The following is a 12,424-nucleotide window of genomic DNA, read 5'->3' as shown; positions in this document are numbered from 1 at the left end:
GGGAGGAAGGAAGGAAGGGAGGAAAGAAGAAAGGGAGGAAGAGAGGAAGGAAGGAAGGGAGGAAAAAAGAAAGGGAGGAAGGAAGGGAGGAAGGGAGGAAGAGAGGAAGGAGGAAGGGAGGGAATTTTGTACAGTGGTAAGAACATTGGATTTGGACCCAAAGGGCCTGGGCTCTAAAGTAAATGAGAACTATCAGCAATAATACACAGCACACATTTCTAGAACACTTAAAGATTTATCAGATGCCTTTTGCAGACATCTCATTTGAAGCTTGTGAAGAGGAGCCATTATTATGCCCATACAACAGATAAATAAATAGACTTAAGAAGGTGAAGGGACTTGTCCAAGGTCATAGTAAACATCTGTTGTTGGATTTGAACTCAGAATTTCCTAAGCTCAGGTCCAGCTCTACCTACTCTGCAGAGAGCAGAGAAAAATAGATCATGACATTGTTTCAAAGCCCCAAACCCATAAGGAATTTTCTGATTAGCAGTCGGGCCAACATGCCATCTTCTACATGAGGTCTTTATTGATCAGGTTGTCATCAATAACATGTTGTGCTTAAGAAGGCCTCGGCTGCTATCATTGTGGACAAATCACAAGATTTGGGTATCAGGAAGACCCAAGGTCAAATCCCACCTCGGACACTTTATAGCTCTGTTATCCTTGGCAAGTCACTTTGCCTCAGTTTACCTATCCATAAAATGGGGATGGTAATGACACCTGCAAGCTGAGGATCAAAATATTTGTAAAGTGCCTGGCAAAGGCCGGCACATAGTTTAATCAATTTTAGTTGCCTTCCTTTTTAATCAGGGTTTTCCTCCTTATGAGTTCCTAGTGGCAGAGTTTGGACAAAGAATGGCACCCCAGGTTTCTTTCACGGGGCTCCCAGGACCCCTGTAGCAGAGACCCACACTGCACACTTTGGGGAGGATTCAGCGTGTTTGGGCAAGGCTAACTGCTCCAACATCCCCCCCCCCCTTCTCCAATCCCTGGAGTAAAAAGAATACCAATTGCTGGTCAGTCGCGGTCCAAACTTCAGGCTGATATTGGCTCAACAGGCGGCATCCGGCCAGAAATTCTTCCGAGGGCTTATATCTAAACAGAAAAGGACAAAGAACATATCACTCGACGTCCGTGTGTCCTGAGCAGCTTTCCAGGTAACCGAAAATAAGGGATCCACAAAGTCACCCACCGGAAGGGGCCTCACGGGTCACCTTCGGCAGCTCAGGTCCAGACCAGAATTGGCTCCTCTATTTTTCTGACCAAAAACCAATCCTCCAGGCTGGCCTCCCTCCCCAGTCTGTTAGGACAGCTCTGGTTTTCCACTGAGCCTAAACGGGACCCTCACCACCGTCCACCCACTGTTTTAGATCAGCCTCCGCTTTCCTAAAGACTTAACTCGGGCATCCCCTGCTACGCGAGACGTCCCCGATTCCCCCGGATGCTAAAGCTTCCTCGCCTAAAAACAGCCCTGCCTCGGGCCTCGTCTCCCCGTCCTGTGCACGGACGGGCTCCTGACAGAACGTGAGCTCTCGGAGGCCGGGGATGGCTGCCTTTGCTCTTCCCTTGAGGCTCCAGGGCGGGCTCCCAGGGCAGCGCCGGGCACTTAGGAGGAGTCTCACAAACGCTTCTCAGTCCTGGTTCTGTCTAACACCCCAAGCCTCCAGCTCTGGCCCGTCTGGCCCCCTGACGCTCCAGTACCGGGTCCTGGAGAGGCAGTAGAGAGAGCGGATGCTCCAGGACCGCCGAAGCCAGAACGCCACCGGAGAGGCCTTCCAAGAACCTAGAAATCGGCTTTCTCCACCCAGAGAACGCGCCCCGCTTGGGCTGTCCCGGAGAGGAAGGCCGCCAGGGCTGCGGCAGCCCAGGGGCCGAGCTCTGCAAAGGGGCTCTTCTCGCCTGCTTGTCGACAGAAGGAATTTTCTGCCTCAGTGACTTTAATAATCCCAAGAACCCGAGCCCTGTGCAGGCCGTTTTCTCCAAGTTAGTCTTCCTTGAAGGGCGGAGAAACTGGTCATAGATTTAATAAAAGGAAAATCTATTCTGAAGCTGTTGGGTCCGCCACGACCCTGAAGCAAACCCGCCCTGGGCCGAGGCCGCTGCGTGGTGCAACTCGCTGTCTGCACAGCCGGAGGGCGGGCTCGGCTCACTCCACACCTTCTCATGACATGCTTCGGAGACTGGGCGGCCTACAAGCCCACTGGCCAACTGGCCCTTACTCGTGACTCATTATCCGTGACGGCCTTCAGAGACTCAGACGCCAAACTCACCCCTGGACAACCCAGAGAGTCTTTTTTAAGCCTCAGTTTCCATGTACGGAAAAAAATAATAATAATATTTGTCTGAAAGAACCTTATTGGATTTTTCTGTAGAAAGAGCTCTGAAAACACTCAACTTCAGTATAAATGGGAATTTCTTTTTAACCCTTCCCTTCTTAGAATTAATACCGTATGGCAGCAAGGGTTAGACAATGAGGGTTAAGTGACTTGCCCAGGGTCACACAATTAGGAGGTGTCTGAGGCCAAATTTGAACCCAGGATCTCCCATCTCTAGCCCCGGCTCTCCATCCACTGAGCCACCCAGCTGCCCCCCAAATGGGAATTATTCTAATGGAGATAAAAGTAGCATGGCAGAATACAGGGGTTCTTGAACATGGGCTCTCTGAACTTGTTTGCAAAAATATGTGGATAACTGCATTTCAACATAATGGGTTTCCTTTGCAATCCTATGTATTTTATTCATTTAAAAACATGATAGTGAGGCGGACCCACAGGCTTGACCAGACTGTCCAAGGAGGCCACAACTCCAAAAAAGTTAAGGACTCCCCTTGGGAAGTCTGATGAACCCCACGGACCTTTTCTCAGAAAATTGTTTTTAAATGCATAAAATATATTAATGAGGGGACAGCTGGGTAGCTCAGTGGATGGAGAGCCAGGCCTAGACACAGGAGGTCCTGGGTTCAAACCTGGCCTCAGACACTTCCCAGCTGTGTGACCCTGGGCAAGTCACTTGACCCCCATGGCCCACCCTTACAGCTCTTCTGTCTTGGAACTAACACGCAATATTGATTCTGAGGGAGAAGGGAAAGGCTATTTTAAAAAATAAATAAGTGAAATGTCTAAGTGAGATTACAAAGGAAAAGAATTCATCTCGTTTGGATATTATAATTGCAGAAAATGTAAAAATGATTCCATGTACCTGGAAAAATGAAGTATTAAATTAAGAAAGGGAAGCAATTCTACTGAAACACAGCTATGGAAACATCCGAATAATGCTTACACGGCATCTACTCTGTGCTAGGCCTGTGCTGAGGGTTTTATGACCATTAACCCTTGGCTCTACCCTGGGAGGAGGCGCCGGCCTTCTCCCCACGTATCCCCATCCCCCCGTTTAAAAGATCGGGTTTAGGGGAGCAGGCTCTGGCGCACCTCTCCGACTTGTGATGGGCACCAGCCGTAGCTCCTTCTCCCCCGCCGGCACTGCTCTCCTGGCCCGGGCTCCCGGGGCCCTCCGCGGTGCCCTGGACCATCTGCTGGCTTCCCTCTGCGGCTCTGCCCAGCTTGTGCTCCGGGCCGTCTCCCTTCCTGTCGGACTCCCCGTCGGAACAAGCCTCGGAGGCGCTGTCCTCGCCGCTGGTCTCTTCGCTGGAGGTTGTCTCGTAGCTGCAGGAGGAGCGCGAAGGTCAGTCAGCGCAGCCTTCCTTGGAAGGCCAAACACAAGGCCAGAGTCTCCAGGAGGGCCCGAGGCAGAGAGGAGCCTGGCCTCAGCCCACGAGCCTTTATTAAGCACCCTCGAGGAGAGCCTGGTCTAACGCGGGAGACACCATGCCAACAAGCAAGCATGAATGAGACACAGGCACAAAGTGGGGGGGATCGCCAAGGGGGGGGCGCAGGCAGTGGGAGCGGAGGGAAAAGGATGGCTGAAGTGGGGGGGGCTGGAGCGGAGGCCTACAGGAAGCCGGAGAACCCAGGAGGCGAGAGAAGGAGGGAGACGCTCCAGCTGGAGAAGACCCTGGCCTCGTCCGTGGGAGAAGCTTCCCAGTTCAGAGGCCACCGAAGACGAGGAGGAATGGGGCCAGCCCCCCCCCCCAGATGAAGCCGGACGAGCCGCCCCTCACCCAGGACCCCGCGAAATCAGGGTGCTCGGGACACCTACTCCAATACTGGCAAAAGCCTTCTGTTTGGGAAGCTGGAAACTCGTTCTAGAAACGTCAGATCACGGATTCATTTATCCCCACTGAAGCTCTCTGGATTCATCGTCAAAATCCTTCCCTGGATTCCCCGGACCCAGCCGTCCCCTTCAGCCGGCCTGTCCATGGTCGCTTCAAGCTGACTAGGACGAGGCCTTGGGTCAGCACAACGGGGCATCTTCTCAGTGGTTAAGGCCCACGTGAGGAGAAGGGGAAAGGGGAAGTCTCCCACTGTTGGAGGGGATGTGGGAAAATTGTGAGACTGTGTATGGCTTCCAAGACAATGAAAGAGAGCGGGAAGGGCTAGGCCATGGGGGTTCGGTGACTTGCCCAGGGTCACACAGCTATCATTTTCCTATTTTGGTCGTAGGAGCCAACTTGGTAGGTGGGAGTTGTTTTAATCTGCACTTCTCTAATCAATGGGGATTTGGAGCATTTTTTTCTAAGACAGAAGGTGGGGTTTTTAAAAAAGAAAAATGCCTAAGATTTAGGGATTGAACTTTAAAAAGTCTAACGTCCCTTCCTTCTCTAACTCGGGAGGACTCGAAGCAATGGGTACGAGTGACGGGGAGGCAGCTTCGTGTTCCACGGCTTGGCGGGAAGGAAGAGGGGCCACGGGACACCGGAGGCTCTTTTGGAGCTGCTGCCTGTTTAGGGGGCCTCATCTAGGCTGTGTTTTCACAGCAGTTAGAGGAGATCTAAATGAGGACCCTCGGGGCTGCCGGGTGGCTCGAGAGCCGAGATCGGGCCCTGGGCCCCTGACACCAGGGCCTGCACTCTGCAGGGAGCCACAGCCACAAAGACAAGCGTCTGGAGACCCCACACTTTCCACGTCCCGCTCTGGAGGAGATGCTTCTCCTGACTCTGCCCCATCGGTGGAAGGCTGAATGAAAGGGAGGAGAGCCTGGGGGAAGACAAAGAGGGGCCAGGAGGAAAGAGGGAGGGAATCCTCGGCCCAGGCCGGCTCCCTGGGAAGCCCTCAGGCAGGGGGGAAGAGGGCGCTGCCATCTCCAGGGGGGGTGGGGGCTGCTCAGAATGGTCTCTGGAACTGAAAAATCTGTAAGAGCCTGGGCAGAGAGGACCCAACCAGGCCCCCCCAGAGCGTCCCCGGGAAAGGAAGCGGGAGCAGCTGTGAGACCACTGACCGCTAAGAGAAGGGCCTAAAAGCGCCCGGAGCCCCAGGCTTATTCAGTCAGGAAGGCAGCCTGGCATAGTGGGGAGGGCCTGCCTCAGCACTGGCAAGACCCGCTGCTCGGCCCCTCAATTCTTACTCATCTCTCTGACGTTACAAATCGCAGAGGAGAGACCAAGTTTGCTCCTTCCATTTTCAAATCCATACTGCGCATTGGCTCCAAGGCAGAAGAGCATACGGGCTAGGCGATGGGGGTTAAGGGACTTGCCCAGGGTCACACAGCTAGGAGGGGTCTGAAGTCACATTTGAACCCAGGACCTCCTATCTCTAGCCTGGCTCTCCATCCACCAGGCTACCTCGGTGCCCTCACCAGGTAGTGGCTTCTCATTCAATGCCCCTAAGAATGAGCGCGCTGAGGCTGCCATTCATCTTTGGGCTCCCGCCATCTGCCTCAGGGCTGGGGTACAAGGACTTGGAAAAGAGCCATCGAAGCCAACTGCATACGACCCTTCCTGTGCCAGGAGGGTGTCTGGCGATGGCCAATGCCTGCTCTCTGCCGACCCCATCTCCCACGATGCTTTGGGGGCCACGTCGGAGCTGAGGCTCCTGGGCAGGGTTAGGGTTGGAAGGGCCAGAAGGAAAGGGTCCGAGACGATGCCACGGGAGACCGCGGGAGCCAGGGCCCAGCCAGGAACAGCCCCCCGGCGCACGCCGAGGCTTTTCTCCAGGCCTTTCGCCGTCTCCTGGATGCCCTGGTTCCCGGGGAGTCGGTGTCCCTAAAACGGGGTGCCCAGCACCAAGCCCCAGACCCCCCGGGGGCCGCAGGACGTCTGCCCTCTGGTCCTGCCCAGACACGTCTTTACCCAGCCTCGAGCGGCAGCCCACTGGCCACCCCAGACCTGTTTCTCCGGGCAGCCCGGACGCCAAACTCGTACCCCAAACTCGTACCCACCCGGGAGGCAGATTCCCCGAGGAGCGTTTCAGGGGATTAAAGCAGGGGAAAATGAGGGAAGGAAAAGCAGGTTCTCCCCCCGCCCAAGAGATGGGGTAACGTTAGACAGCGCAAGGCAGCCTGGTCTGTAGGAACGATGCTTACCCACCGTTAACCCCAACAAACTGAAGGTTCTTTTTGGTCCCATTACCTCCTGCGCGGAAGCCATAGTCTCGCTTTTTCATTATGGACTTAAGGCTTGTCGACGGGGAGATCTCTAGGCAGACACAATGGTGGAGGTTAGCGGCAGTCAGTGAGGAGGAAAATCAAGCTTCGGGAAGTCTGCGGGCTCCGGGACCAGGGAGAGCCCCTCCCCGGCTCAGGCCCGGCCATCTGGGCTCGGGGATTCCCCGGCACCAAGAGGAGGCCTACCCAGGAAGGATTCGAACCCGCGGCCTCCAGATCCTGAGAATGGCTCTCTGTCCACTAGGATAAGGGCTTCTCGTCCTGACGTTGGCTCCTCTAGTCAGGGGACTGTGGCAGAGACAGCCTTCAGGCCTCAACGTATAGCCATGATGATCCTCCTTCAAATGAAAGTTTCTAGACCCCCCCCTCCCAAGGATCTTGGATGACCCTCCAGGCCACACTATGAAGTGGACAGAGAGGAGTTTTGTGGCTGGTTGGTTTTCATTAGAAGCAGCACGGTGCCCCGAGGCCCCGGGTTGGAATCCCACCCTCTGCGACTTACCACCTCCCCGGGCCTCAGTTTCCTCACGTGGAGTGAGAGAGAGAGAGAGAGACAGTTGGCCGGACCTCTGACCCGATGGCCCCTTCTAGCCCCCCAAAGAGGGTATTAGCGTCTCTCTAGCAGCGCAAGGGAGGAGGACCCTTTTCCAGCTGAAACCCCTTTTATAGATGGGATCACTGAGGATTAGAAAAGGGCGCAGGTGCAGAGTCAGATGCAGCCCTGCTCTGAGTGACCTGACTCCTAAATCCGGACAATGGCCTGGAAGGCTCACCTCAAGGCCAGCCCAATTCTCTCCTCTTGTAGATAAGAAGACAGAAGACCAGGAGGACTTGGCTAAGGTCTCGCTGCCGTTGCAGAGCAGAGTCAGGCCCCACCGGAGGGTCCTCTGACTTTAGGGCAGCCACACTGGGGTCTGCTGACTCCTAATTCTAGGCTCCCCCACCACACCCCACCACACTGTGCTCTCTCTCACGGCTGGGCTCATGGGGGAAAAGGGACAACTGAGGCAGTGAGAGGGAGAAGAGGAGCTCCGACCTCAGCCAAAGTCTGCTTCTCCTTAGCCAAAAATGCAACGGGGGTGCAATCGATTACAGCATGGCACCTTCATGCCAAGAGGCAGATTTCCAAATGGGAGCCAGACCTCTCGCTCTCTCTCCCTCCCTGTCTCTCTCTCTCCCTCTCCTTCTCCCTCCCTCTCCCTCTACTTCTCTCTCTCTCTCTCTCTCCCTCTCTCCCTGTCCCTCTCCCTCTCTCTGTTTCTCTCTCCACCTTTCTCCCTCTTCACTGCTTTCTTTATTTTCTCTTTCCCATTCCTTCCTTCCTTTCTCTCCTTCCTCCCTCCATTCCTTCCTTCTTTGTTCTCTTCCTCCCTTCTTTCTCTCTCCCCTTCCATCCTTTCTCTCTTGCATTGCCTCCCTTCTCTCCCTCCTCCTTCTCCTTCCTTCCTTCACTCCTTTCCTCTCTCTCTTCTACCCCTTCTCCCCCCCCATACAAATTAGTTATACAAGTTATCAAAATAACGGCATCTAAAACTAGCCTCAGGGAAATCACAACTTCATAGCCACATGGTTTCTGGGTTTAGAGCCAGGCGAGCTGGGTTCAAATCCCTGCACTGTCACCACTCCTATGCCCTTGGGCAAATGCCTTGGGAACTTTTAGGATTTAGTTCCTAATCTCTTAAGTAAAGGGCAGAAGTAGAGGAGCTGGCCCCGAGGGGCCCCAGAGATGTTCAGCTGAATGTCTAAAGCCTGCCTGCTCTCACCCCAGAGACGCCATTCAGGCCAAATCCCACGTCTAAGGAAGAGGCCAAGGAAAGGACTGGCTCAAGGTCCCAGTGATAACATGCCACTGCCTGGATTTGAACTCAGGGCTTCTCATGGCAAATCGGGCCGTCATTCTGTACTCCATAAACCTTGCCTCGGGCCTCTGATGGTGAGCCAGGGGTGGGGGCGGGGAGCTCTGACCACGGAAACTCTCTGGGCTGAATTCCGTCCCATGGCCTCGGGGTTAAAAAGGACCGCTGCGCCCTCCCCTCCCCCTCCCCCTCCGCCAGTAGTTACCCGGGGCGGGGGCCCCGCTGGGGGTCTTCTCGGGCTCGGGCGGTGACTGGGCCGAGTAGGCGGACAGCAGCAGGTTGAGCGAGCTGACGAGCTGGCTCTGGATGGAGCTGAGCTTGGACGCGGGCTGCCTGATGGCGTTGGCCAGCTCGGGGTAGCCGTGCTCCAGGCACGTCCACTGCTCGTGCAGGAGCTCCTGGATCTTCTTCACGTACTGGCCGATGGTGACGTCGGGAGGGGAGCCGCGCTGCTCCGTCCCTGGGGAGGAGGCGCCGGTGCCCGCGCTGGATGGGGAGCCCCCGGCCCCGCCCCCCTGCTCGGGCTCCTGCTCCTCAATCTTGAGCTCGGTACAGAGATAGCTGTGGCTGGGGGAGGGCGGGAAGCCGTCGGGCTCCTGGGGAAGGGCCTGAAGCGGGGAGCCCTGCCTGGGGGGCGCCGGGGGGCCGACTTCCACGGCGGCGGGCAGCTGGGCCTGGACGCCCTTGTCGCACACCGAGCCGGGGGGCTCCGTGTTCGCAGCGGCATCGCTCCGGGAGTCCCTGGCGTGGCTCTGGCCGAGCCGCTGTTCCAGCTGGGCCAGGGCGCCCATCAGCTCTTGAATGCTCCGCTCTTTGTTCTGGAGCTCGGCCTCTTGCTGCCGAAGGAGGCCCCTGACCTCGGCCAGCTCCTCCGTCCTCCGGGCTAACTCTCGGTCCAGGCGGAGGATCTGCTGCTTCAGAGCAGGCCCGTCCAGATGCCAAGGCGCGAGGCCCAGGCTCTCCTCGGTCACCCGGATGCCCACGCTCCTGACGGCCAGCTCCACAGGCGGGGGCGGGGGGATCTCGCTGATGTTCAGCTCGATTTCCGAGGGGAATTCATTCTCAGGGATGGGGGAGGGCAGCGGCGGCGGGCTTGGGGTGGGGGTCCCGGGGGTTGGGGCCTTCGGCTCTTCTTCTGTGCTCTCCAGGACCACAGGAAGGTCCTGGGGAAAGGAAGCCTGGCCCGGGAGACAGCTCTGGTTCTGGAGCCCTTCGTCCTGGTGCCCACGTTCTGGCCCGTCCTGGCCAGGGTCAGGGATCACCGGCGCCACACCCGCCAGCTCCTCCATCTGGCCTTGAGTGGCTGCTGGTGGGCTGGAGCTGCGGGCATCGGAAAAGCCCTCCGCAGGGCCAAAGGCAGCCTCTGAGAAGCCCTCTTCATCTTGGGGCTGAGCCTCAGAGAGGCCCGAGCTAAGGCTCTGCTCGTCGGAGAGCTTGCGCTGGAGGAGGGTCACCGGCATGCTGGAAGCCCGCAGCAGCTGGGGCCTCCCCCTCCCGCCATCCAGCTCAGCCTCAGCAGCCGGCGTGGCCTCCGCTTGGCGGATGGTCTCGGCCAGTAGGGCTCTCCTCCTGTAGCTGATCTCACCCCCGGAGGCCGAGGGCTGAGCAGGCTCCCCGGGGGATTCCTCTGCCCCCAGAGAGGTCTTTCTGGGCAGGCCTGAGAAGGTGGAGGTCCGGGGCTGGTGGGGAGCAGCTGCATGGGGCCTGGCACCACTGTCGGGGAGACTAAAGTTCCGAGGCAGAGTACTAAATTTGGGCTGCTTGGCTTTCCTGTGGATGTGGATTCTCTTAATGGTATTTCCCTTCTCGATGTCATCCACATACTTCAGAAAGTCCAGATCTAAGTGGAAACCGTACGGGGTCTCCACAGAATAGGGGTGACTCTGGGGAGCCTCTTTTTCTCCGTCCCTTGGGGGTGATGCCTGGTCTCTGGCTGGAAAACAAGAAGACATGCACATATATATTTTTTTCAACCTTTAACTTCTGTGTATTGGCTCCTAGGTAGAAGGGTGGTAAGGGTGGGCCATGGGGGTCAAGTGACTTGCCCAGGGCCACACAGCTGGGAAGTGTCTGAGGCCGGATTTGAACCCAGGACCTCCCGTCTCTAGGCCTGACTCTCCATCCACTGAGCTACCCAGCTGCCCCCGACATATTTGTTTTTAATCCCCCAAATTCTAGACCAGTAGACGTGAGCCTCCCTCCCAACACGATCCTGCGAAACTCAGCAACATCTAAAACCTGCTGAAATGCTTCCGGTCTCGTTGGCTTTGTGGCAACTCGGTCTTGTTAAATCAATTCATAATTAGGCAGTCTGTGCGAGGCCAGAGGGGAGAGGGAAAAGCTCCCCGTCTGCACCGTGTCACCAGAAAAGCTAGAGATACAGTCACAGAGCAACATCGAACTGCCTCGTTTTGTCGCTGGGTTTGACTCATGTAATTGTCATGCTGAGATAGGCCAGAAGTTGCCAAATTGGGCCACTAATTGGCAATTATATAAATGGAAGGTTTTAGAGGTTGAGCCACCAATTTGTCTGAGCAACTCTACAAAAAAAGGCCCTGCATTATCCAAACAAATACCAGTAAATCCTGCTGAGCCCAGAGATCTAAGTGATCTCTAATGTCATCGTCTTGGCTTCCAAAAATATGACGCCGGGGAGAACCAACCAAGTCAGGGAATGTATCCCCGGCTCCTTCGCCCTTCGACGTTCCCCGGACCCCTTCCATCTGAAGGTCTTGGACTATGCTAAGCTCTCCCATCGCTCTGGAAAAAAGGAGGGGAGACCATTTCCCCTGACTAGGGAAAAGGCAAAAGGGCAAATTCATGTGACAAGGGGGGGGGGACTCGTTGTACCTGGAAATATGGACTGCTTTCTGTCATCTCGAGAACCTAAAATGGTTCCCTTCGGTAGCCCCAGTGTCTAGCCAATAGAGGAAGTTATGGCCCAGAGAGGAGAAAGCCTGAGATAGCCAACAAAGGTTAGGCCAGCAGGGAGATGCTAAAGACCCTAATGGAGAGACCTTCCTGGCATCCTCTCTTCACTCATGAAGCCTGGCCTCCCCTAGCTTAATAAGTGCTTGATAGTGGACTATTGCCAGTAGCATGGACATATAATATTTATGGTCGTCTTAGTTTGGGGGATCAGAGGATTAAGAACAGGAAGGAGCCTTAAAGGTTATCATCTATCCTGACTCCTCATTTTACAGATGAGGAAAATGAGGCACAGAGACTTGCTCAAATACAAGCAAGTGGCAGGGGCAGGATTTGAATCCAGGTCTTCTGGCAGCAAATGCGACGTTCTTCCCTTTACGTCATGCTGCACCACACACTGCTCCAAACTAGTTACCCTCTTCAGAACACCATACTCATTCCATTCTCCATGATATCCTCAGTGGAAAGCCCTCTTCTCACTCTCTCCTCCTGCCTTTGTCAAATGCATCTATCCAGTTCCAAGCCATCAACCAAATAATGCCAGCTGACATCACACCTCCCCCTTGGAGCCTTCCCGGAATACTCTTGCCCTCCTTTGCCTTTCGGTTGTTCCTGGAGTCGTTCATCGTTGCTTGTTCAGGAAGCCTTTAGTAAGCTACGTCCCAGGCACGAGAGCTACAAAGACAAAAGCCAAAGGGTCCCCCACCCCCCCTCCAGAACCATACATTCTTCTGCTGGGCTAAGGAAGGGGATCCCAGTGCGGACGCAAATCAAATCACAATACATGGGGATGGAGCCAAGATGGCGGAGGAGCAGCATGGAAAGCTGGAACTACTCAGAATCCGCTCAAGCCAACCTTAAATATTGAAATACGTAATGCAGAGTAATTCTGGCTACAGAATTAACAACTGGGGAGGGATCAGAAAAATCCTTTGGCAGAAGATGGATTTGAGCTGAGCCTTGAAGGATCCAGGTTAGCCCCAGAGTTGATCTATTTAATGTGTAATTGGCACAGTGGATAGAACGCTGGGCCTGGAGTCTGGAAGGCTCATCTTTATGAATTCAAATTAGACTCAGACCCTTCCTAGCTGTGTGACCCTGGGTGAGTCACTTCATCCCCATTGCCCAGCCTTTACTAC

The 12,424-nt window shown here is 55.4% G+C and overlaps 1 protein-coding gene across 1 annotated transcript in view; it reads right to left on the bottom strand.

Annotated features, from left to right (window-relative positions):
- The window catches only part of KANK4 (KN motif and ankyrin repeat domains 4), a 39,537-nt gene that overhangs the window by 21,726 nt on the left and 5,387 nt on the right, over positions 1-12,424 (bottom strand). The window contains exons 2-6 of the mRNA XM_044674773.1: positions 8,563-10,290; positions 6,421-6,532; positions 3,432-3,665; positions 1,705-1,902; positions 1,011-1,098 (exon numbers count right to left, since the gene is read on the bottom strand). Coding sequence (XP_044530708.1) covers positions 1,011-1,098; positions 1,705-1,902; positions 3,432-3,665; positions 6,421-6,532; positions 8,563-10,290 — 2,360 coding nt within the window. The remainder of the gene's footprint in view (positions 1-1,010; positions 1,099-1,704; positions 1,903-3,431; positions 3,666-6,420; positions 6,533-8,562; positions 10,291-12,424) is intronic.

Source organism: Gracilinanus agilis, chromosome 4 (genome assembly GCF_016433145.1).
Source record: "Gracilinanus agilis isolate LMUSP501 chromosome 4, AgileGrace, whole genome shotgun sequence".
NCBI lineage: Eukaryota > Metazoa > Chordata > Mammalia > Didelphimorphia > Didelphidae > Gracilinanus > Gracilinanus agilis.
This window is presented reverse-complemented; position numbering and strand designations above follow the sequence as displayed.